At 44.6% G+C, this 25,888-nt stretch overlaps 2 protein-coding genes across 2 annotated transcripts; one reads left to right on the top strand and one right to left on the bottom strand.

Annotated features, from left to right (window-relative positions):
* Window positions 1–2,438: 2,438 nt before the first annotated feature.
* Window positions 2,439–7,100, top strand: gpr37l1a (G protein-coupled receptor 37 like 1a). The gene is made up of 2 exons (XM_020486106.2): window positions 2,439–3,294; window positions 4,355–7,100. Exons 1-2 carry the CDS (start codon window positions 2,626–2,628, stop codon window positions 5,324–5,326), a joined length of 1,641 nt encoding a protein of 546 aa, XP_020341695.1. The 5' UTR covers window positions 2,439–2,625; the 3' UTR covers window positions 5,327–7,100.
* Window positions 7,101–10,519: 3,419 nt separating this feature from the next.
* On the bottom strand, window positions 10,520–25,842 carry LOC109893069 (ADP-ribosylation factor-like protein 8A). Its single transcript, XM_020486094.2, has 7 exons — window positions 25,365–25,842; window positions 16,611–16,691; window positions 16,362–16,435; window positions 16,168–16,261; window positions 15,161–15,228; window positions 14,827–14,897; window positions 10,520–14,197 (listed from the first exon to the last, which is right to left on the bottom strand). Exons 1-7 carry the CDS (start codon window positions 25,485–25,487, stop codon window positions 14,142–14,144), a joined length of 567 nt encoding a protein of 188 aa, XP_020341683.1. The 5' UTR covers window positions 25,488–25,842; the 3' UTR covers window positions 10,520–14,141.
* Window positions 25,843–25,888: the final 46 nt, after the last annotated feature.

A 25,888-nucleotide genomic window follows, 5' to 3' on the forward strand; every position in this document is an offset into this window, starting at 1 on the left:
GGTCAAATCTGATTTATTTGTCCCCAAGAAGTGTTTTTTATACGGTTATTTGTCATATCTTGTTGTTCACTGGCTACCGTGTTCACAGTATGACAAGAACATGTGGTAGCTTAATAGCTTGTTGATTGTTTACAAAGAAATGAGTCAACGTGCTAGAACGCTAAATGGCTAGTTGAATGCTGTGGTTAGCCAAACATGATTTGTTTTGAAAGTTGGATCATCTTATCCTTTGTGGCTTTAAAAGTGTTTTTACATTATAATTTTCTACATTAAAAAGCAACTGGGAAACATCCATGGCAGGCATTGCTGTCACCTTAGCTCGCTACAACTTCTGAGCAATTGGAAGCAGGAGCAACACAACCAATCAGCCTACACCACTGCGCACACACGTTGTTACTATGGCAACGAGTTTAGCCATGTCAGCAAATGACTGTCTGAACAGACACACCTGATTTAGTCACTGGTAACTTTCTGTTTGTACAGTCAGTAGTCCAAAACTAATTTGAAAAACAAAACTGATTTGAGCATTAAGGCCTGCAGTGTGTACAAGTCTTAAGAGCTTTTCACACCTTGATTGTACAATATTTGCCAATTATTCTTGAAAAAATGATTCAAGGTCTATCGAGTTGGTTGTTGATCATTGCTAGACAGCCATTTTCAAGTCGAGCCAATGTTGTCTTGGTAAGCAACTCCAGTGTATAGTTGGCCTTGTGTTTTAGGTTATTGTCCTGCTGAAAGATGAATTTGTCTCCCAGTGTCTGTTGGAAAGCAGACTGAAATAAGTTTCCCTCCAGGGTGTTGCCTGTGCTTAGCTCTATTCAATTTCTTTATATCCCTCAAATAACTCCGTAGTCCTTGCTGATGACAAGCATACCCATAACATGATGCTGCCATCACCATGCTTGTTGTGTTGGATTTGCCCCAAACATAACGCTTTGTATTCAGGACAAAAAGTTCATTTCTTAGCCACATTTTTTGCATTATTACTTTTTGCCTTATTGGAAACAGGATGCATGTTTTGGAATATTTTTCTTATGCACAGGCTTCCTTCTTTTCACTGTAATTTATGTTAGAAGTAACTACAATGTTGTTGATCCATCCTCTGTTATCTCCTATCACAGCCATTAAACTCTGTAACTGTTTTAAAATCACCATTGGCCTCATGGTGGGATTTTGAGCGGTTTCCTTCCTCTCTGACAAATGAGTTAGGAAGGGGGTCTGTATCGTTGTAGTGACTGGATGTATTGATACACCATCCAAAGTGTAATTAATAACTTCAACATACTCAAAGGGATATTCAATGTCTCCTTTTTTTTACCCATCCACCAACACGTGCCCTTCTTTGCGAACCATTGGAAAATCTCCCTGGTGTTTGTGGATGAATCTGTGCTTGAAGTTCACTGCTCGACTGAGGGACCTTACATATAATTGTGTGTGGGGGGTACAGAGATGGGGTAGTCATTTTAAAAAATCATGTTAAACACTATTATTGCACAGTGTGAGTCTATGTAACTTATATATATATTTTTGTCACTTAGCAGACACTCGTATCCAGAGCAACTAGGGTTAAGTGCCTTGCTGCTCAAGGGCACATTGGCAGACTTTTCACCTAGTCAGCCCGGCGATTCAAAACAGCGACCTTATAGTTAGTGACCCCAAGCTCTGAACCGCTAGGCTAACTGCCACCCCGCAAGTATGATGTGACTTTTTAAGCACATTTTCTCTCCTGAACTTATTTAGGCGTGCCATAACAAAAGGCTTGAATACTTATTGACTCAAGACACTGCAGCTTTTCAAAAAAAAAGTCAAGGGTGTGAATACTTTCTGAAGGCACTGTATGTTGTTATAATAAATATTATTAATCTAACTCAAATCTCCTTTTCATGAATAAGAAAAGGACTGAAAGTGTTACCTTGTGCCCCAGTCTCCCCTATCTACCTCTCCATCTTTCTCTTTCTACTTCCAACTCTTCAATGGAATTTAGGTTATTCTCTGTCTCTTACCAGGGTGTCTGTGGCTTTGGCCTACATCCATAAAATGCCGATCAGGATTGCTGTTTGCATTGCATGGAACCCCATCATGAAATAATCCAGTCGTCATGGAAAATTAGATCGCTGTTGGAGTGTGAAGATCTCTCTAACGTAAATAAATCATCTGTAGGCCTATAATAAATACATTCTATAGAAAGACATAAGAAAAAGTATATTCAATTAAAACAGCTATTTTGAACAATATATTTTTCCTACCGTCTCCTGTTCACTGGACATTGTGTTTTTTGTTTAGGCCTGCTTTCTGCCACTTTTGTGGGAAATATGGCCAAGATGAATTGCCTTGCTTTGATTGAATTTGGCTTTGGCTTGAGGTCTGTCTCGCCCATCTCGGCCACCAGAGGGCGAATGTGGTCTCTTGAATGTGCAGGGCATGAGTGAATAACGGCCATGCTTGTTGGAGCCAGACAGACGCTCAAAACTTCTACATCAGGACCAGCCGGTGGACCGATTTTTGAATACGCTTCTGAAACGATTTGTGAATACATTTAGGCTTTTATGGAGTGATCCCTTATAAACAAGCTCAACACTTTCAGAATATTTACGTACTTTGCTCTGAACGTTCTATCAAGTTAAAATGACTCCGCTTTTTGCTTTGTTCGTACTTTTCCTGAGGGCTGCGGAGCCCCGACATGTCGGCTCTGGTTACACCGCGCTGAGGAGCCAGGACAGGGACGGGTCAGCACGTGTATTAACCACGGGGAACGGAGAGTCAGACACTGGGGTGAATCTGAATCAGATTGGAGAAGGACATATCGAATCTCTGTTGCAGGAACCAGACGCAAACCCAAAGAGAATCCCCCGGGGCGCCAAGGATGGAAGCTCGAGAAACAGGGACCAGCAGTCTCCCCACAGCTACCGACACCCCAGACCGTATGACCCGGACGGCTACTTTACCACGCCCAAGAATGCACACCTGGCCAATAGCACCGCAGACAGAGATTCCAAGGGTTCGGTGCTGCTACACAACCCACTCTACCCGGTAACTGACAGCTCCTACCGGGCTTACGCAGTGATGCTGCTGGCGCTCATCCTATTCGCTATGGGCATCATCGGTAACCTCGCGCTCATGTGTATCGTTTGGCACAACTATTACCTGAAGAGCGCGTGGAACTGCATCCTGGCCAGCCTTGCGTTCTGGGACTTCCTCGTGCTCTTTTTCTGCATGCCGGTGGTCGTCTTCAACGAGCTCACCAAGAGACGGTTGCTAGGCGACCTGTCATGTCGGATTGTGCCTTACATGGAGGTAAAAAAAAGTTCACATTGAACGTCCACGTACGTGAGGACCTTTCAGCCGTGTGTGTTCACAAGCGCAAAGAGATGCAACTGTTGCGTCATGCGCAGGTGCCCGTTATTTCTGCATAGGATCTAGCTCTCCTCGTTCTCCCATTATTGAACAGTAGGGCTAGGCCAGTCATACACACAAGTGTTCATACTTTTGTATAAATACAAATGATTATACCTAGGTACACATGTGATAGGCAGCAAAGATATAAATAAAGAGTCCACGAAGAGATACAAAGAACTCTTATTGTAAAAGGTCTTATCTTTTTATTTATGTATATGGGTGATCGGCTACTATTCACATATTTTTTTGTATGAATACTCCCTGTGTTAGTGCCATCAGGGCTGAAATAGTCCCCTTGCAGGGTTGATGGTGCTAGCCCAACTCTGGCTGTTCTACTTGTCTGGGTATTTATATATTTCAAACACAAACTATACTTTAATCACTATAATGTGTGTGTTTTATAGTTGTAATTACACTATGTGCACCACTGCCCGCGTATATAGCTGTCTTCAGACCAGTCTGCCAGACCCCTCTGTGTTGTGGTAGTTAGCCCATTGTTATGCTAACAAGTGCCCCACGCCAATAGTCTGGTGGGGTGTGCTTAACTAATTGAGGTTGTTAGGAGCTCTATCGAGGAGGGGATCTGGGTCAGACAGGATGCTCTAATGTTAGTCTATATGCTCTTTTTAACCAAGCCTACGACATTTGCATATATTCCTGGGGCATCTATTCGGGGCAGTAGTGCTTCCCCCAGTGTTTTCTTTAGCGGGTTGGAGAAGCCTCAGAATCAGCATCAAGACCTGCCAAATGAACATCTTGTATTGAAACCAGTGTCACTCCATCTATCCCATTCATTCTCCCTCTCCATTCCACTGTCCTCTTCTCTCCTCTCCTTCTTTGCCCTCACCCCTCTCTCCCATCTTCACTTTCTCTGCCTGTTTCGCCTCCCTCTCTACACCTCTCCCCCCTCTTCTTCCTTGTTTCTCCCTCTGTCCTTCTCCTACCCCTCTCCTTCCAGGTGACCTCCCTGGGAGTAGCCACATTCAGCCTGTGTGCATTGACCATCGACCGGTTCCACGCAGCGACCAGCCCCCAGCCCCATGCCCCGCGGGTGGAGCCCTGCCAGTCCATCCTGGCCAAGCTGTCTGTGGTCTGGATCGGCTCCATGGTCCTGGCTGCTCCGGAGCTGCTGCTGTGGCAGCTCACCCAGGAGGTCTCCGTCCAGCCAGGGGGCTTCGTGGTGGACCTGTGTATCCGGAGGCCCTCCCTCAGCCTGCCCGAGTCGGTCTACTCGCTGGTGCTGACCTACCACGAGGCCCGCATGTGGTGGTGCTTCGGCTGCTACTTCTGCCTGCCGCTCCTCTTCACCCTCGCCTGTCAGCTGGTGACGAGACACGTTGTCGCTGAAGAGGCACGGAGGAAACAGGGAACAACCACAGTAGTAGGAGGAAAAAGAGTACGCCCTTCCTCCTCCTCCACCTCTTCTTCATCGTCATCCTCCTCCGCTCCTAAGAAGCAGCAGCAGCTGAAGAGAGAGCGTAGGTTGAGTTCTACGGTCGTGGCTTTGGCCATCGTTTATGCCGCGTGTAACCTCCCCGAGAATGTCTGTAACATCGCCCTGGCCTACATCGCCAACCCCGTCTCCACGACAACTGAGGCCCTGCTGACTCTGATTGGCCAGTTCCTGTTGTTTGTCCGTTGCTCGGTGACACCGGTGTTGTTCCTGTGTCTGTGTCGTTCACTGGGCCAGGCCTTCATGGACTGTTGTTGTTGCTGCTGTGAGGAGTGTCTACCAGACGGAGCCTCTTCATCATTGTCTTCCTCGACTACCGCCACAGCGGCCTCCACCTCCCTCTCCTCTCCGTCATCACTCTCTCCGTCGTCCACCAAGGAGGAGAAGCTGACGATTGTGTCTGGGACCACACCAGCCATCTTCTATGACAAGGCCAAAGACAGCTCCTCTCTCATGGTCATCGGAACACCCTGCTGAGGTCCTCTCCCTGACTAGCCAGGAGTCACTTCATTGGAGCACAAAGTGACCAAGCTACCCTTAGACCTCCAGACCTCCAGCTCTCTTACCCCAACCTCTCTCGGCCCACGGTGGCTGTGCTGGGCATTGAACTGAATGAAGATAAAGGATCTCTATGATGCTCTGTCTTTAGAGAGTGACTTATTTGACCTTTATTTACCCAAGAAGACTAGAAGACTATTGAGATGAAAGGTAGACTCGACACTGTTGACATCATCATGCATAGGGGGCGACTTCCTGCTTAAAGCCCACTTTTTATGATTTTGAGGTCATTGGTTTTGAGAGAATTATGGTTATGACTACTTGAGGAACTCTTGACTAGGGCTTTGGTTGTCTTCAATCCCTCCCAGCCGCGAGATAAGTTATGAAGATAACTTAACCATTATGACACGAGACAACATATCAATTGTAGTGGTGGAGCTGAAAGCTAGAAGAGAGCTGAATCAACTGCCATAAACGTTTCTCAGCTTTTTTTAAAACTAGTTTTCTATACTCTTATAATAAAAAGAACACCAACAAAGACATTCCATTATCCTTACAAAAAAAAGAAAACAATTATCGTAGCTGTGAATAATGGTCTGGATTCTTGGTGTATTTTTTTTTTTACTTCCTGAGTTTGTATTAGTGGAGATTAACAACAGAAAGAGCCTTTGAGGGATCCTCTGACTGTGTCCGTGGGGTACATGTTCCCTCTCTAACCTCCTTCTAACCCCATCTCACAGTGATCTACAAGGGAAGGAATGTGGCAGAATGGTACCCGTCACACATCAGTCATAACACCCACTACTGCTGGTGACAGACTGTTTACACATGGTGTAAATATTCATTGACCTTGCCGTTACCTCGGTAACTAACAACCAGTACAGTGTAGTCGTCTAGGATCTCTCCAGAGCAATGTGACAGTGGGCGCAATTCAATGGTCTGGTGTGTTAAGAATTGTTCCAGTAATGTTTGTTGGTGTTGCTCAGGGTTGTCTCATCGTTTTGCCCGTCAAAAAACCGTGCTGCTGAGCATCTTCTGCAGAGCTACGAACATTGCTCGGGGCCCCTATCCACCAAGCGTCTCAGTATAGGAATGCTGATCTAGGATCAGTTTTGCCTTTTGGATCAAACTTGAATATTATTACATGGACAGATCCTTTATCAGCACTCCTTCTCATGAGAGGCTTTGTTGACACAGCACCCAGATTTTACACCACGTCTATTCTACAGATAAACCCTATTATTATTATTATTATTAAAAGCGATTAGTGTAACCGCTAGTCCACACAATGGCTCCTGTGTCAATATGTTGATATACTGTAAGTCGAGATAGAACCTAACCAATCCCTATCAAAATGGTGAATCTGTGTAGAGTACAATCTGACTGATACAATGCTGATATTTATTGTGGTTTGCTGTCATGTGACACAATACTGGAATTTCGACCTGCTCAGATTGCAGGACCCAATGAACAATATTTTAGTGTACATGTTTCAGTGTATTTCAGTCTACATATGTGTACAATCTGGAAAACTTTCACTCCTCAAAAAGAGATCAGTCAAATCATATGAATGTAGTAACAAGTTATCAATAAATCCATTGTTTTTCTTTGGAATTAGTATATATTCTCTTATATTGTGAATTTACTGCAATTATGTCTGATTTGAATCTAACATAGTTTATCTGAGGTAGTATTTAGTCGCGGGTGTTTTGTATGTTTTTTTATTCAGTGCTCAATAAATAGTGAGACAGTGTCGTGGTCTTGTTTTTACTGGCACGGAAGTCATGTCTGAGGAAAAGCATCTATCAGAGCATGAACAAGTCACTGTCAATTTAAAGAGACCACCACGTCTGCCCACACACACACACATGCACGCACACACATGCACACACACGGACGCATACACACACAAGTACACACATTCTCTGTCACAGACACATATCCTCATCCATCATCCCTCTCACACACACACACACACACACACTAACAGCACAGAGGACATTGACGGTGAGGATCCTTCGGCTGGTCGACCCTGTCTTATGTGTTGCGTCCCGGCTCCCTGAGCTGAAATATTTGTCCTCCCACTTAGTTCTGCCTGGGCCTGAGAGGGGGGGGGGGGGACTCTCATAAGGAGAGCATTGTTCCTCAGCCCTCTCCCCAGTCCCAGTCCCCTCACTGCATATCAATGTCCAACCACCGGGGGAGTTGCCAAGCTACCGTCACATTGAAGTCCCCCTCGCAGTCACCAAACAGAACCAAGAGAGGGAGACGAGGGGAGAGAGGGAAGAATGAGGGAAAAAGGGGGCACTAGGCGACCAAAACAACCCGCACTTTCCCAAACCCTTCAGTTGCCCTGTGGTTCCCATGACGACGAATGAGGGGCCTTTTTTGGTCTGGTCTCTTGTTTGTTCGGGCCAGACGTTCCGTTTTTTGCTGCGCATGGAATTCTCCTCTGTCTACCAAGCCACCATTGAGTGTCTGAGGCTGCATAATGGGAAGGTTCATTAAAATGAGAGGCCTTATCGCTCTCTCAGACTGCTTACTTTTCTCATCAGACAAGGTTTTCAAACCTGATCTGCATCCGAGATGAAGCGAGGTGGGGCTGAAGTGACTCTTGAAGTAGGCTAAGGTGACAAAGCGCAGCAATGAAAGCCAGGATGAGGAGGGCACAGTTGACACATAGTATTGGAACTGTGACCCACATAACGCGGTCAGAGTGTTTTGGTGACACACCAAGTGAACAGGTTCTAGCCAGTTAGGAACCAGTCTGGGTGAGAAACAGCTTGGGAAGCACTTGAGTGGACAACAACATGGAGATGGTTTCTCCTAGCTCTCCAATAGGTCAGAGTAGAGAATCCACCATAAAGCTTTGATCTAATCGGTGCTTTCACATTAGCAAGGGTATGAACGAAGAGCATGGTTTCAGTACAGACTTCTGAAAAGGGATTGGTCTAATGGGACAGGACAGGTGAACGCAGTATGGTGGGGTGCCAACTGTGAATGGACATTCACCTGTCCAGCTCGTTCTCGTCAGTGCAGATTAAGGAAAGGAGATTAGGAGAGGGAGACGGTTTTTGACCATTGAGAGGCAGCCAGTGTCTAAAATGTGCCGCCTGTGTTGAGAAAGGCCACAGATACCCACTGCATCACAGTAAAGCTCCTTCTCAGCTGTGAAGGGAAATCTTGTGATTGAGACAAGTTCAGTGACACAAGCTGTCTATGAAATGAAAGAGGGATCTTTGTTGGGGCACACAAGCAAATTTTATTCATAGATATATACAGATGCACATGTCCATTCATTCACAGTCGTACACATATACGAATGCATTTTGGGAATTTATGTCCATTTATTCATTGACGGTGAGAGAAAGGATGGGAGAAAATAGAGAAGAGCGAGAAAAATATGTGTGTGGGTGTGTGTTCTCAGCCTCCCCATGTGTGTACTGACCGTGTTAAGGCCCTCTGTTTGTCTTGTTCCCTTCTTGCTCAGCAGGCTCTCACAATCTACACGTTGTCAGGGCTACTGCCTAGCAGCCAGCTCTGGAACATTGGAGAATGCAAACAGAACCGGTTTTTGGGGGTCCAGCGCTCTGCAGGCCCATAGGCTAGAACCCTGCAGAGAACCCTGGGCCCAGTTCCCAGAGAGGGCAGAGGTTCTGGATCTCTCAGTCTCCATGTGTTCCTTTTGTCAGCAGAACACAGAACCGGCTCAGTCCGCTCTGTCACTGTCCTGTGATTGTCACTGCTGGGGGTGGAACCGGACCGGAGTCGGGACAGCGGGGGGGGTATGTGTGTGACTGGGGTTGTTTTTCAATCAGGACTGGTACCAGTGACAGACCACCACAGGACACTTCCTCTGTGAGGGTGTTTGGCTTTGGTTTTAAAGGAACATGGGAAAAATAAATAAGCTCTAAAGACATCACCTTTCTATCCCGGCTGAAACAGTGCTTTCACTGGCTCTATTTACTGGTTCACAGCTTTACATAGTCAGACAGGCCCTGGAAAACCAACATCTATTGAAAGACAGTCCAACTAGCAGGTCTTTTGAGATAAGACTGTTGTAGATGAAATGGTGACTTGTTTCCTTTGCTAAGTGCAAGGCGTCTCATCAGCACCCATCTGTGTCGGACATTTGTAATCTGGTTGTCCCTTCATTCTCTTGCTCGTTTTCCACTGCCAAACAGGCTGGAGCCATCAACACTACTTAATGAGTTTAACTCTTTCCAGAGTTACACCGAGTCTATTTTGCATGTGAATATGAGAGAGGGAGAGATAAAGAGAGAGGGAGAGAGAGACAACAACAACAAAACAAGTTGAAGGATGAGAAGAGAAAGGTCCACCCATTTTATTACTTTTCCCAGGCCGCTCTGGTTCAGAGGGGTTGGGTTAAATACGGAAGACTGACTAGGTATCCCCTTTCCCTCCCCCAGAAAGACACCCCTTTCCATCTGAAACCTGATCCTATACCGCCTCTTGTTGGGTCTACTTGGGAATTACATCTATTATGCAGTGAAATAACTGTTCTAGTCTGTGCAACACATAATGATCTGGACAAATAAAGAAGTGTTGTCATCTGTGTTGAACTGTACTTAACATGGAAAAACCATTCCAACAATGAAACTCCAGATTCATTTGTAGACAGCGCCGCATTCCAAAAATAGTGACCAATAGTTTTATTATGTAGCAAACATACAGTTCCGGTCAAAAGTTTGGACACACTGACTCATTCCAAGGGTTTTTCTTTATCTAGATTATTTTCTGCATTGTAGAATAATAGTGAAGACATCAAAACTATGAAATAAATCATGTGGTAAGCAAAAAAGTGTTAAACAAATCCAAATAGATTTTATTTCTTCAAAGTAGCCACCCTTTGCCTTGATGACAGCTTTCCACACTCTTGCCATTCTCTCAACCAGCTTCATGAGGTAGTCACCTCGCATGCATTTCAATTAACATGTGTGCCATGTTAAAAGTTAATTTGTGGATTTTTTTTCCAAATCAGTTGTGTTGTGACAAGGTGTGGGTGGTATAGGTATATAGAAAATAGTTTTTTTTTAAATAAAGAAAAACCCTTGAATGAGTAGGTGTGTCCAAACTTTTGACTGGTACTGTATATAATAAATTACAGTCATACAATGAAACTCACAGAAGAAAAAAAATCCATAAATTGGGTTTACAGAGTGGGACAGTTTTATTTTATTCTTCATCTCAAGATAACAATAGCGACACATACAGAGTGGTCACTGACAGGACAGAAAATGAAGATACATGAATTAAAGTCACGTGGGTCCTCATGATGACAGAGACACCTGGACTTTGTGTTTTGTCCCACCTCGTCGACCACATCAACTGAAATCATAAAATAGTTCAAAAGAAGAAATTGCAAAGATCAGACGTTGTGTTTTTTGTTGTACATTCACACTGTGGCCTTTAGTTCAACTGGCTAACCATGTCGCTTGTCCGTGGGAGCTCCACCAACAGCAGGTTGGAGGTTTGATTCAAGAGTTTTGTGGATCACTCTCCTCCTTATGCTGGGATCATGGAGCAGAGATTGGTTTACTGTAGTTCACTGCAAAGAGGTTCATGAACCATGATGGAAATATTTAAACATATGCCAATGTGAAACTATATATTTAATATGTTCATGTGGCCTTATTGGTCTTTCATTAGGCAATTGGTCAGCCTGGTTTCATGTATTTTATGTATGAATACAGCAGGTAGCCTAGTAGTTAAGAGCACTGGGCCAGTAACCGAAAGGTTGTTTGTTCGAATCCCCGAGCCGACTAAGTGAAAAATCAGTCAATGTGCCCTAAGTTCTCCTGTAAGTCACTCTGGATAATGTATTAAGAGAGCGAGGAAACTTAACAGTTTTGAGCTTCTCAACCGCAGCTGTATTTCAGAACTGAGAATGGCGCACCATAGTATTTCAGGAGGTACTAACCACTGGGAACGACACACCACCCAGCAGACAGAGACACAGACAAGCCATCACCCCCCCACCATAAGAATGACATACACTTTATCACAATGCATTCAGAAGACTGCTACAAGGATAACATCCTGGCTCTCATAACAGCTCGTTACGGCTGCAGACAGCCGCTGTAGGAAAAGTGTGTGTAGTTTTGTATTAAAAGAATAGCCATATTCATCAGGCCTGATATTCAGGAGAGTTGTTTTGGTTGAAAGTCGCTATGTACAAGATCCTATCTGAAAGGATTAAAAACAACTAGTACACCGTTTCTTAGTACTGATTCCTTTTCATCAGGAATGTGTATATTCTCCCAAAAAGCAGGTGTATTATTAACATGAAACTGAAACAAAAATGATTTTTTTTACATTAAAAAAAATCTAATAAAGAAATCAAATAAAGGCTGAGATAATTCAGACAGTCATGTTGTGAGTTCTCTCTGTTTCACTGTACTCTGAACCTAGCCTGGTCCCCGATCGGTTTGCCCTTTTGCCAACTCCATTGTCAATCTAAATATTGCATGACAATTCCATAAGGAATTGAAACCAAGAAAAAGAGGTACTGTCACTGTTAACCAATAACCCTGAAACACATCACTGTCAGTCACTGTAGCCAGGTGCATCGTGGAACAAATTACCCCTTTCACTTCATTTTAGAGACAAGACCATTTTTACTTTCTGTTAAAACAAGCCAATTCACCCATGGTACATTCCGTCAGGTACAAACGTCCAACTTCATATAACGACTAGCAACCTTAAACAGGTATTAAGCCTATGGCGAGGCGTTGAAGTGAAGAATGGAACCGGGGATGCATCTCAATACTCTAAAAAGGGACTTCCTCGGCTCAACTCCTCGGCTCAACCTGAAATGATCTGGACAGAGAGGACATGTGAAAGCAATATGGTGGATGGATGCCTCTTTTAACCAGTCTAGTTCTTTCATATCTGTGTGAATGTAGGAAAGGGGAAAAGGGGGGAGGAAGCAACAGTAGACTACTAGTATGCAACCTATAGCTACAGTACATGGCACTAAACTAAAGGCTGAGCTGAAACCTCCACATCCAACAGGGAGGAAATGGCTAGATTCATATTCAGGGAGTGAATAATCGGACAAAACCCACTGGAAACAAAATATACAAGTTGGATATTGTGTGCTTTACATCCTTTCTGTGCTCTATGAGATGTTTTTAAAGAGCATACTGCTGATTTTAGTATTGAATTGTTGTATTGCATCTTTTTTTTTCGTGGTTATGTTCAAAGTTAAGACATGAAAAGAAAACCTAAACACTAAGAGTCAAATATGGCCTTATAAACATGTTATACGAGATGGCGAGTACTGTAGCATTCATCACAATTCATGGACATGTGTTTTAGTGAGATACATGTCAGATGGAGAGGCGTGTGAATGTCAATGCATGCTAATGTGAGGTGACATAGGAATAGCCAATTCAAATGTTGCTAAGTAACATTAGGGATAGCTAGCTAAAGTGTCTGGTTACGATAGTTACACTTTACTTGATCTCTCCAACTCATCAGTTGCCATCAGCAGACATGACTGTTTGACATAACTTATGTCACGTAGGACTTTTAAAAAGGAGGGTTCAAGTAAAATGTTGCAAACTGATATTGGTGAGAATATGTACAACTCAAAGCAGGGTCCAAATCTACCCCAAATAACACGATATCAAATCTTATATTACATTGTTTTGCATTTGGAATTGGAACAGACTTTGACTGTGATATGAGAAAAGCGGTTTGAAAAGCAGCACTAAGGTGATTGTTTTAAGACCGTCACATTGGTTTACTTATTGTCAAGGATATCGAACCTGCGTGAAACTTTATTCATTTATGTTGCATCAACATGGAACAATTTCCTGTAATGTCATATATATATATATATCTCAGTTTTGCTAACTTGTGAGCTGACCTATGTATTAAACGTATGTATCCTTCAGACTGTAGTGGAATGCTTTTCCTTTCAGTTAGGTTAAACATGCAAGAGAAAGGAGAAAATGACTGTGTCCAATAAATCTCAACAAATAATTGGTCAGAGCTGATCACCTGATCAGGTTAAGAGACAAAATGGCCACTGTGTTGCTATGGGAACAGCTGTGAAGCTACAGGTTAGTCGACAGAATGAGTGAGTGTCTGTGTGAGTAGTTTTAACTTTGAATGACAGGCTAACATGATTAATTTGAGCAAGTGAAAATATATTACCTCATTGACCAAAATCTCATCCAATCAGACCCACACTGTACTAGTATATATATATATATAAAAAACAAAATAAACAACAGTCAATGCAAACAATAACTACTCAGTGGGTAACTGTCAAGAGTCAACATTATCCAGCCTGAAGTACACGGTGTAAAAAATGCATACCAAAACAATTCAAACAGTGCAAATCATAATTTTTCACACTCTTTACAAGAACAGAATCAGGTAGGGGGGGGCGGGTGTTTTTAAAGAGTAAAATGTAGGGATCTCAGATAGCTAAAAAAAAAAAAAAAAAAAAAAAAGGAAGGAAGGAAGGTGAGCTGAAGATGACAGGACAGACCCTTCTCTTAGCCTCTACTCATTCCATGGACGCAGATCCGAGAAGAAGCATTGTGGTGATGGCTCCATATTCGGCCATATTGCTCACACCTATCCAATCCTCTCAGATCTGTGTATACCAACAGAGTAGGAGTGAAACGAAGGGACTAGAAATGGATCAGAGCGACGAGAGAAGGGAGGAGCGGAGGGAAAGGAGGGGGAGTGGAGAGAGCAGATGAGAAGGAGGGGTACGGTTGGTCTTGGAGTTGTGGTCATCCAGTAAGTTGAGGCCTCATGTTGTTGTCCTCCTGGTTCTGGAATGCTGGATCAGCCACTGTAGTGTGATATCTGCCAGAAGATAGAAACACAAATGGTTTTGTTTGTTTCAATTACTCCCAACGACACAAAAAGTATAAAAAGGTATAGTTATCAGGCCATTATTATGGAATTACATAACATTAAAAAGGGAAAGGGGATACCTAGTCAGTTGTACAACTGAAAACCCAACCCCTCGGAATCATTTAACCCAACCCCTCGGAATCATTTAACCCAACCCCTCGGAATCATTTAACCCAACCCCTCGGAATCATTTAACCCAACCCCTCGGAATCATTTAACCCAACCCCTCGGAATCATTTAACCCAACCCCTCGGAATCATTTAACCCAACCCCTCGGAATCATTTAACCCAACCCCTCGGAATCATTTAACCCAACCCCTCGGAATCATTTAACCCAACCCCTCGGAATCATTTAACCCAACCCCTCGGAATCATTTAACCCAACCCCTCGGAATCATTTAACCCAACCCCTCGGAATCATTTAACCCAACCCCTCGGAATCATTTAACCCAACCCCTCGGAATCATTTAACCCAACCCCTCGGAATCATTTAACCCAACCCCTCGGAATCATTTAACCCAACCCCTCGGAATCATTTAACCCAACCCCTCGGAATAGTTTAACATTTGTTTTCTTACCAATGTTGTCTTTTTCCTTGCAGGAGATTGAGTAACAGCAGATCTCTCTGTCCTGGATGGCTGACAGGTTCCTGTGTGAGGGCAATGTTAAAGAGAGAACAATTAAATTACCCAGACAAAGACACACACATAGACAGACAGACAAGACACACAGACACACATAAGACACACACACATAGACACACAGACAGACAGACGGATGCACAGACAGACATAGACAGGCGCACAGACAGGCACACAGACAGGCGCACAGACAGGCGCACAGACAGAGAGAGACCCACACAGTAGATTGTGAAAATCATGCTAAAGGAAATGGCAGAGCTCCCATACTCACATCCTTTCAATCAGCTCCTTCTCATCCAAGGCACCCGTAATATCTCTTTTGTTCCCCAAAACCAGTACCTGAGAGTCAACGGAAATGACATGAGTGATTTTGCCTGTGCCAACCTGCTTTTAGGCTTTTCTTCTGCAAACCCAATGCCATTTAACAATAGAATCCACAGGCTTTATAACACTGTTACTAGAGCTGTGTCGTCCACTTGGAGCTGTGAACTACATTTCACAGGCTAACGCTGTAACACAGTAACTAGAGCTCATTCCAAATAACAGTTGGAAGCCCATATCTGCTAGTGGAGAAACAAAAGGCAGCTAAAGAGAATTGGTGTGAGTGGGGGAATAGCTAGCTAGTGTCAGAACAACGTTATCCATCTTCCCTCTCTCATTTAAAATGGCTGACAGCCACACTCCCCACGGCTTTAAATAAACATGTCCTCACCCCAGTCAGCAGCATGTGTGAATTGACTTGTGTCATCCATCCCTGTGTTCTAGGCCCCTATCGTCATGTCTATGAGAGCAGTGATGTGTTTAAAGATGACCCGACACTAACAATACTCTGAGAATCACTTGCCATCCTGTCTGGATCTCACTGCACTGCCCAGGTCTGCTAATGGTCCCCCCACACAGTCAATACACGTCCGGCCCCAGACAGAGACACACAATCCCCTCCCTCTGTCCTTCCCCCACCTCCATCCCTCCCTACCTCCAGCACTGCTACAGCACTAGCCTTGGAGATGCTAGTAAATCTGCAATGCTCAACCACCACCCAGTTGTTTGCTCTGTCCATTCGTCGCTCTCCCCATTCTTCGCTCTCTCCCCTGTCTCTCTTAAACCTCTACTCTTTCTCTTCCTCTCCTACCCCTCGACTTGTGTACAGCTCAGGTCAAGGTGAGCCTCTGCCGCCCAATACCTCCATACTCCACGACGCCTACACTCATCTTGACCTCTTCAGTAACATCGACACACCGATACCAATATCATATTTTTGTAAAAGGCTGTACTCACTGGGATCCCCTGTAGCTGGGGTTTGTCTAGGAGGTTGTGTAGTTCATTCTTCGAGGCCTCAATCTTCTCTGGGTCTGCAGCATCGACCATGTAACTGAGAGAGGAGAGAGAGAGAGAGAGATTCAGCATTACTGCATGTGAAAGGTAAAAAGGGTACATGGATCTCTGATGTGGGTGTGTGTGTGTATACTCACACAATGGCACTGACTCCTCTGCAGTATCTCTCCCACATGCTCCGGAATCGAGGCTGACCCCCGATATCCCACAGCTGGGGAACAATGGAATGTAAGCGTACAAAACACACACACACACACGGTGGACTCGCTCTCAGTCTCACGTAACCTGACGCGTGTATACACACTATCAGCATGAGCACCAAGGACAAGTCCAGCTCATCATCAAAACATTGCCTGTGTTCTCATCATCAGGTCTGATGCTCTGACCTTAATGGTGACGTTGCCCTTGGTGATCTTCCTCATGTTGAAGCCCACTGTAGGGATCATGTCCTCACTGAACTGTCCTGACTGGAGGGACGGGGGGGTGGGGGGGGTGGAGAGAGGACAGACGGAGAGAGCGACCGTTAGACACACAGTACCGTTCAGCAGACACATTCATCATTATTATTATTAACCATATTGGACGATGATGCGTAACTCAGAGACATGACCGCAAGTCACCTGATCCCAACGGCCAGCAGCACTTTCATCACACTCCCCCAGGCTACGTCATCAAATGCATCCTGGGAGGTGTGTATGAAGAAGAGTAAATAGGGTTCCTGTACCATACACACTCAGGTCTCAGTGCACAGTGGATAGGCCTATGTACCTTGTTTCTCACCTGAAAGCAAGGTGGTAGCGTGTTCCATGTAGCAGGATCAATGAGTTATCTAGCCACCTTTGGATACAACGAAATAGGCCTCACTTTCTATTTTATACTAAAGGGAAGCTAACATTATCAAATGAGGTAGTAATACCAATGATTCTGTCAATAGGTCTTTCTATAAAAATGGTCAAAAGTGCAGTTCAAGCAAGCGACAACAAAGCAGTCTGCCCACCACAGATTTGGGGCTGAAGAAACGTAGCGCCTCTCAAATTCATAGACAGAGCTCTGGATGCAAGGACTGGCCACGCATGAGATCAAAGTTATAGTTTTAAACATACGTTGGAGGCGATACAGTTCACATACAGAGGAGAAGAAAAATACATTTAAAAAAAGGGGTACGACAGTTGAACTAATCTCACGAGGAATTCAGAAGTTATATTCATCAAGACGGATATTGAGTTGTTTCAGACTACCGCTGTGAGAGTAAGCGGACTAGAACTCACTGAAATAGTAGACAGGTTCCACACTGAAACATTGGGTCAAATTCACGCTAGGTGTCACTGTGTCCCGACAGGAAGACAAGGCTATTAGAACTTTAAAAGATTGACATTTCGGGCGCAGGGTTGAAGTTGATTCTAGAAGCTGATCTCAGATCCGTTTTGCATTTCTCCCCCACTTATATTAAAAGGGGCAACCATTGGTTGACACTGTAACAAAGAGCCTCCCCGCCTCTTTCGATAAAAAGCTGAGGGAAGGGGCTGGAGGAATGTAACTACTCTCAAATTCATAGAGCGAGCTGTGGGTGCAAGGACTGACCATCCATGATATCAAAGTGATAGATTAAACCATGCTTTGAGGCTATATAGTGTTTGTTTACATTTACTTTGTTTACAAACAAAGGTAAAACACGCGTATATATACATACATACATATACGACACATATAGGTTTCTGATGGGGTACAACAGTTGAACTAAGCTTATGAGGCATTTATAAGTTATATTCTTCAAGAATCAATGAGTACATATAATTTGTTTACAATTCCAAAAATGGATGTAGCAACTGCAGATTGCCCCTTTTTAAGGTTAGGAATGGGGAGGGAAAGTGGATGTTTGATCTGTACCTAGGAGAAACTCCACCTCGGAGCTGACATTTCTGACGAGTCATTAAATCTGCAGAATGCTGACACCAGAGCTCAGCCTAGACAACACAACTTTCAGGAAAATGTCACGAGTTCAGCTGAAAACATACCCAGTGGTAGTGTCATGTTAATCTCCAGATCTAAATCAGTTTACAAATATAAACCCAATAGTGAAAATATGAGTAAAATGCATTATGAAAAAAAAAGACTCCATTTGAGGCGCTTGCAGGTTAACTCAAGAAGAAAGCCTTCATCTTGTACTGTTGGAGTGCTGCTCCTGTACTCTCTCTGAAGAACAACCTTTTCGAGTTGAGAGCAACACAGGAAGCAGAGGGAACAGCTGCCCATTAAATGAACAACTTAAAGAGCATCCACTGCGGTTGTCCTTGTGCCATCATTACAAAACAAGCTTATTCCACACCACCACCTGATGCACTTTGTTCATGAAGTCCGTTCGGTTGAGGCAAGGTTAAATAAAGTATACTAAGTAAAAGTAGGAGACTAGGCCACAAAGCCATCTCTTTACTTGACATCAATATTACACTTTCCCTCTATAGGGTCCTGAGACTAGTGTAATTTCCGTCGTCCCGGGGGCGAAGTGTTGACCTGATCATGCTGTAGAGGTGTCTCAGACAAGACTAATGCAACCTGGAACTATATTTCAGCCAGACTGACACATTACTAGCGAAGACCTGTTCGGCCAAGGGAATAAGTCTCTCACAGACTTTCAGAGGCAGACAGGGGGTTCATACACTTGTGTGTAGGCCTATCTGAACTGTGTGTAGGCCTATCTGAACTATGTGTAGGCCTATCTGAACTGTGTGTAGGCCTATCTGAACTGTGTATAGGCCTATCTGAACTGTGTATAGGCCTATCTGAACTGTGTATAGGCCTATCTGAACTGTGTATAGGCCTATCTGAACTGTGTATAGGCCTATCTGAACTGTGTATAGGCCTATCTGAACTGTGTGTAGGCCTATCTGAACTGTGTATAGGCCTATCTGAACTGTGTATAGGCCTATCTGAACTGTGTATAGGCCTATCTGAACTGTGTATAGGCCTATCTGAACTGTGTGTAGGCCTATCTGAACTGTGTATAGGCCGTTTGTGTCGTTCAAATAAGAAAGAGCCCCACGATCAATTGGGATCAATGGACGCAAATGTGGCGAGCGTTGCTTGTTGTGTATTTCCTAATGCAAACGCTGCGTATGTCCCAATGCAAAGATTGTGAGCTCAAAGTTCACATGGAATCAATCAAAACTGAGATTTTGACCAAAATCCCTAAGATTAAGATGTAAACTTCCATAACAGGGCAAACATTCCTGGATATAGAAACCCCAAACAGGGAGCCTATGTAAAAAGGTCAATAGGATTTGCCTACAGACAAGCCTACTGTTTTGATCATGGAGTGACTTCATATCAACTTGGGAGGAAATAAGCGAGGCCTTTGTTCCTCCTTCATAACCACTGAACAACATCTGACCTAAATATTGGAGAGGATCCCAGAGTAGGTAGCCTAGTGGTTAGAGCGCTGGGCCAGTAACGGAAAGATCGCTAGATCGAAGCCCCGGGGTGACAAGGTAAAAATCTGTCGTTCTGCCCATGAACAAGGCAGTTAAACCACTGTTCCTAGGCCGTCATTGTAAATAAGAATTTGATCTTAACTGACTTGCCTAGTTAAATAATAAAAATCTCTCAGTGGATGCCAGAGCAGCCCTTTGATTTTTTTCAGGAGAAAACTGTCAAGGAGGACCATTGTCCTCACAAGACCTCACAACATTGTATCAACGTCACATGGAACTCATTGTTAAGTCAGATGCCATTTAAGCATAATGTCACTCCCTGTCTAGAGATGATGACATAATTGGGGTCCTGAGTTTTCCCCTGACTGCATGACCTGACCAGGAAAGGAATTAGGCCTTGAAGTTGTCCTGGTCAGGTCACATGGACTAAGGGCCCTAGAAAAGACTAAGGGCCCTAGCTATAATAGATTGCATTTAGCTCTGTCGGTCCCAGTTTGCTATATGGGGGGGGGGGGGGGGTATCTCACCTCATTTATCCCATCTTATATGAAAACATATTTGTGCATAAACCAAATTTGATTAGTTATGTACACATATTCTGCAGATGTTATCGCAGGTGCAGTGAAATACTGATGTGCACTTCACAAAATTGATGGCATCATGAAGAAGCAAAATCATGTGGTTATATTGAAGCAACATCTCATGGCAAACTGGCTTAAGGACAACAAAGTCAAGGTGTTGGAGTGGCCGTCACAAAGCCCTGACCTAAATCCTATAGAACATTTGTGGGCAGAACTGAAAAAGCATGTGCGAGCAAAGAGGCCTACAAACCTGACTCGGTTACACCAGCTCTGTCAGGAGGAATGGGCCAAAATTCACCCAACTTATTGTGTGAAGCTTGTGGAAGGCAACCCAAAACGTTTGACCTAAGTTAAACAATTTAAAGGCAATGCTACCAAATACTAATTGAGTGTATGTAAACTCTACTATTTTTCTGACATTTCAAATTCTTAAAATAAAAAGTGGTGATCCTAACTGACCTAAGACAGGGAATTTTTACTAGGATTAAATGTGAGGAATTGTGAAATGTATTAGGCTAAGGTGTATGTAAACTTCCGACTTCAACTGTATATAGGATGAGCCTCGACTAGAATGCAGTATGTCCATATGAAGTGGGTAAAACAGTATGTAAACATTATTAGTGACCAGTGTTCAATGACTTTGTACTGTACATAAGGCAACAGTCTCTAAGGTGCAGGGTTGAGTACCGGGTGGAAGCCGGCTAGTAACAGTGACTAAGTTCAGGGCAGGGTACCGGCTAGTGGTGACTAACAGACTGATGGCCTGGAGATAGAGATTGAAAAACAGTTTCTTCGGTCCCAGCTGTCTCCGTCTTCTAGATGGTAGCGGTGTGAACAGGCCGTGGCTCAGGTGGCTGTAGATGCCTTCCTGTGACACCGGGTGCTGTAGATGTCTTAGAGGGCAGGCACCGTGCCCCAGGTACTGCGTTGGGGTGACTGCACCACCCTCTGGAGAGCCCTACAGGATGCCCAACAGGATGCTCTCAATGGTACATCGGTAGAAGTTTGTGAGGGTCTTAGTGCCTTCTTCACCGCACTGTCTGTGAGGATGGACCCATTTTAGGTTGTCCGTGATGTGCACGCAGAGGAACATGAAGCGTTTCATCCTCTCCACTGCGGCCCCGTTGATGTGGATGGGGGCGTGCTCTCTCTGCTGTCTCCCGAAGTCTACGATCAGCTCCTTTGTTTTGTTGACGTTGAGGGAGATGTTATTTATTTTTCCCGACACCATTCTGCCAGGGCCCTCACCTCCTCCCTGTGGGCAGTCTCGTCGTTGTTGGTAATCAGGCCTACCACTGCTGTTGTCTGCGAACTTGGTGAATGAGTTGGAGACGTGCATGGCCACGCTTTCTTGGGTACAGTAACAACGTTGGACACCTTGAAGCAAGTGGGGAAAACAGACAGGGATAGGGAGAGATTGAATATGTCAATAAACACTCCAGCCAGCTGGACTGCACATGCTCTGAGGACGCGGCTAGGGATGCCATCTGGGTCGGCAGCCTTGCGAATGTCATCACGTTTAAATGTCTTACTCACGTCGCCCACGGAGAACGTGAGCTCAAAGTTTTTGTGAGCGGTGGTGGCTCGCGACGACGGCACTGTGTTTTCCTCGAAGTGGGCGAAGGTGTTTAGCTTGTCCGGGAGCAAGGCCTTGGTGTCCAAGACGTGGCTGGTATTCCCTTTATAATCTGTGATTTTCTGGAGTCCCTGCCCCATATGTCTTGCGTCTTAGACATTGAATTGCAAATACACTTTGTCCCTGCACTAATGTTTTGTCTGTTTGATTGCCTTACGGAGGTCATAGCAGCTCGGTTTGTACACGTCCATGTTCCCAGTCACCTTGCCATGGTTAAATGTGGTGGTTTGTGCTTTCACTTTTGCGCGAATGCTGCCATCTATGCACAGTTTTTGGTTTGGATAAGTTCTAATCGTCACAGTGGGAACAACATTCCTCTATGCACTTCCTGATGAACCCAGTCACCGAGTCAGTGTATACGAAAATGCTATTCTTGGAGGCAACTCAGAAAATATCCCAGTTTGTGTGATCAAAACAATCTAGAAGCATAGATTCTGATTGATCAGACCAAAGATTTCTGTCTATAGGAGGGGAGGGGCCGAATGCATATACACGGCCGTGACGATGACCGAAGAGAATTATCTCGGGAGGCAATGCGGTCTGCAATTGATGGTAAGGTATTCCAGATTGGGAGAAAAGAAATAGACTTGAGTTCCTGTACGTTACCACAATCACACCATGAGTAGTTAATCATGAAATATACACCTCCACCTTTCTTTTCCCCAGATAGTTCTTTCTTCCTGTCCGCATGATGTAGGGGGAACCCTGTTGGCTCTATGGACAGGGTCAGTATATACGGAGAGCCATGATTCCGTAAAACAAAGTATGTCTCTGATGTCTCTCCTGAAGGAGATCCTCGCCCGGAGCTAGGCTATTTTATTGTCCAGGGACTGAATATTAGCGAGTAATACACTCAGAAGCGGTGGATGGTATGTACGCATCCTGAGTCAGACTTAAAGCCCACTCCATATTCGTCTTTTCCATCAACGGCGTCTTTGAGCAGCCCCTGGGATGAGAGAAATTCCCTCAGGGGTACAAACAAAATATCCAATTCAGGAAAGTCTCATTTCTGATCGAAATGCTGGTGAGTGACTGCCGATCTAATATACAAAAGTTATTTTGGGCTGTACATAATAATGCAAGAAACATTCTGCACCAATAATGTAAGAAATAACACCCAAAAAATAAATACTGCAAAGTTGGCTAGGAGCTAGGAACAGGGCGGCCATGTCTGTCGGCGCCATCTTGTTACATAGCCTATAGCCTACAGATCTGTACTTGGATTCTTAGTACGAGTGGGATATGGCTTCAATGCTTTCACAACAACCTGGACATAGAAATGTAATGTCTAGAGCTGATATGATTCCCTCTGTCTTAAAATGGAACAGAACGCCATGTACGCTCTATACATTACATCTCTATCTGAAAGTGTCATCCCAAAAAGTTAGAAAACTACACTTCCCTACTAAGTGATCATACTGCAGTCACCCATAACCTGTGCATACTGATCAGAGCATGGCTGAGTTAGACTCTGGGCCTTGTGTAATAAAAGCAGACAGATAAAAGGACACTTAACTGCCACTCACTGGGACTGTTATGAGACAGACGAGACACTTAACTGCCACTCACTGGGACTGTTATGAGACAGACGAGACACTTAACTGCCACTCACTGGGACTGTTATGAGACAGACGAGACACTTAACTGCCACTCACTGGGACTGTTATGAGACAGACGAGACACTTAACTGCCACTCACTGGGACTGTTATGAGACAGACGAGACACTTAACTGCCACTCACTGGGACTGTTATGAGACAGACGAGACACTTAACTGCCACTCACTGGGACTGTTATGAGACAGACAAGACACTTAACTGCCACTCACTGGGACTGTTATGAGACAGACGAGACACAAAACTGCCAGATGGGAGGATCTGACAAACCAGGATGAGTCACTAAGTTACCATCTTCCCAAGTCCCTGTCTAGCACTCAGTGGGGAGCCAGGGCCAGAGCTGACAGCCTTCTGATTCTCACTCCTCCAATAAGGCAGGACAACCCCACTCACTGCCACCTGTGGCAGCTCAACAGATACACCACAAGGATCAGGAAGTTGGGAATTGGACGGTTGGTGAAACCAGACGGATATGGCCCCGGACAGTGAGTTTGAGAGCCCTGAGCTAAGTGGGCCTGGGGGATGGGCACAGGGCCGGGAATGGGTTGAGTATGGGGCAGAAAATGGGGATGTGATGGTGCTGGGGAAATCGGCTGAGGCTGGACTTGGAGCTGTGAATGGGGCAGCGGAATGAGCTGAGGCTGGATAATTTTCTGTGACTAGCTGAGCCTGGGGATGGGCTGGAGCAGGGGATGAGGATTGGGCTCAGGATGGGTAGGAGCAAGGGCAGGGTCTGAGCCAGGGCCTGGGTAGCCTCATAAGGCTGATTACTGCATATCCGTGCAGCGAACATTCATGTAAACTCGCAAGATCAGGCAGCTTGCTAGGCTAGGGGACGTAGATAGGGCTGGGAGATTGGGCTCAGCTGGAGCAGGCAGATGCAAGGAGGTAAAGTCCAGGTTTAATTTATGCGCTCTGTAAAACAGGTGAATTTATACACATATGACATTCTTCTGCACAGCCTGGTTTTGTGTGTGTTCGCAGAGGGGATACTCATCAGCACTGGTAGAGGGGTGAACACACACACCTACAGTATTAACACAAATTCGAATAAAGATAGGCTAATCATGTCCTCTTCATACAAAAATACCTGTAGAATGTACAAACCATTATACACCCATCCACATACCACACTGCAAGGATATCACTACAATCACACACTGGCTGGTGAGAGGCTTGATACAGTGTTGCAATGGAGCAGGTGAAAGGGTTGTTGTTGCCACAAAGTAGAAGCACATAAAGAGTGGGTGATACAATGAATACAGTCAGAGTGGAGGCCAATATTGAATGTACAGCCCAACTGTGACCTACTGGCTGTATGTCAGAGAGATACACTATTTTAGGGCCTGGTGTAGCCTGCAGTGTGTAAAAGTACTTCAACCAATGTAGGCATATGCCTTGGTCATTTCTGGTCCTAGTCTTGGCCTTTCTAGTTCCTTGTCATGGATCCATGTAAGCAGTATCAGCATCCTAATCCAAGACCTTGGTTTGGACATTCCTGGGCGGATTTAGCCCCAGCACATTTTACTGCACATAATTATCTAGGTTGTGTGTAACATATACACTCTCTGGTGCACAATGAAATAACCGTGCACCATTTCAAGGTTGTAATGCAGTATCCATCCTTCAATAAATCATATAGGCCAATTAATATAGCATATCGTCCTATTCAATTACATCTAAACATTATTCACACACACAGAGAGTCTATTTGTTTCTAGCCAGGACGAAAAGGTCCGGATTACGAATAATGCTGCGACACTGTACCAATTGAAAGGAGGAGCAGCGGTTCAATCACGAGACCGCTACTTTGTGCAAAGGTCTGTTCCCATCGTAATCGGTGCACACACACAGACGGAGCGAGTAAACTGAGAAATTACCGCTATTACGTTGACGAAGGTGGTTTTCCCCGAATACTGCAGACCGACCAGTGTCAACTCCATCTCCTCCTTCCAAAATAGCTGTTTAAACCAGTCCAACAGCTTGTTAAAAAGGGCTATCATCTTGAGAGTGTGGCGAGGGTAGCAAAATATCAACTGACTGGATGTCTTCGCCGCCGCCGCTATCAGATGGGAGGAATGCGAAGATGTGACCCGTTTCAGTCCTCAGGGGTCGCAATATAAACGGCGATGTTTTGATTAGACGCCTTACAGAATGTTAATTGTTTTTAAAGCCTCTTATTTTCTTGCGGTCATTATTGCTTTTTTCCCCCTTCGTTCCTTCCTAATCGGGTGGGGTTTTAGATCCATGCACAGCTGATCCACGAAACAAAGCGCGGAAAGGGGCGCTTTGATGAAAGGAGCAAGTATGAGTAGCTGCAGTTGCGATCACTGAGGTGTAAAACCGATTCACTCTGGAAAGTGCGCCCTCTACCGGTTGATAATATATATTACACTAAATATAA

Source organism: Oncorhynchus kisutch, linkage group LG1 (genome assembly GCF_002021735.2).
Source record: "Oncorhynchus kisutch isolate 150728-3 linkage group LG1, Okis_V2, whole genome shotgun sequence".
Lineage (NCBI taxonomy): Eukaryota > Metazoa > Chordata > Actinopteri > Salmoniformes > Salmonidae > Oncorhynchus > Oncorhynchus kisutch.

Bases quoted from the DNA above. Each gene is read 5' to 3' on its own strand.
- LOC109893069 (XM_020486094.2), bottom strand. From the start codon at position 25,487: ATGATAGCCCTTTTTAACAAGCTGTTGGACTGGTTTAAACAGCTATTT. The intron at 16,262-16,361 runs GTGAGTATACAC...CTCCTCTCTCAG, and splicing joins AGAGGAGTCAGTGCCATTGT to TTACATGGTCGATGCTGCAG. The intron at 14,898-15,160 runs GTGAGTATGGGA...GCCCTCACACAG, and splicing joins AAGGAGCTGATTGAAAGGAT to GAACCTGTCAGCCATCCAGG.
- gpr37l1a (XM_020486106.2), top strand. From the start codon at position 2,626: ATGACTCCGCTTTTTGCTTTGTTCGTACTTTTCCTGAGGGCTGCGGAG. The intron at 3,295-4,354 runs GTAAAAAAAAGT...CTCTCCTTCCAG, and splicing joins GGATTGTGCCTTACATGGAG to GTGACCTCCCTGGGAGTAGC.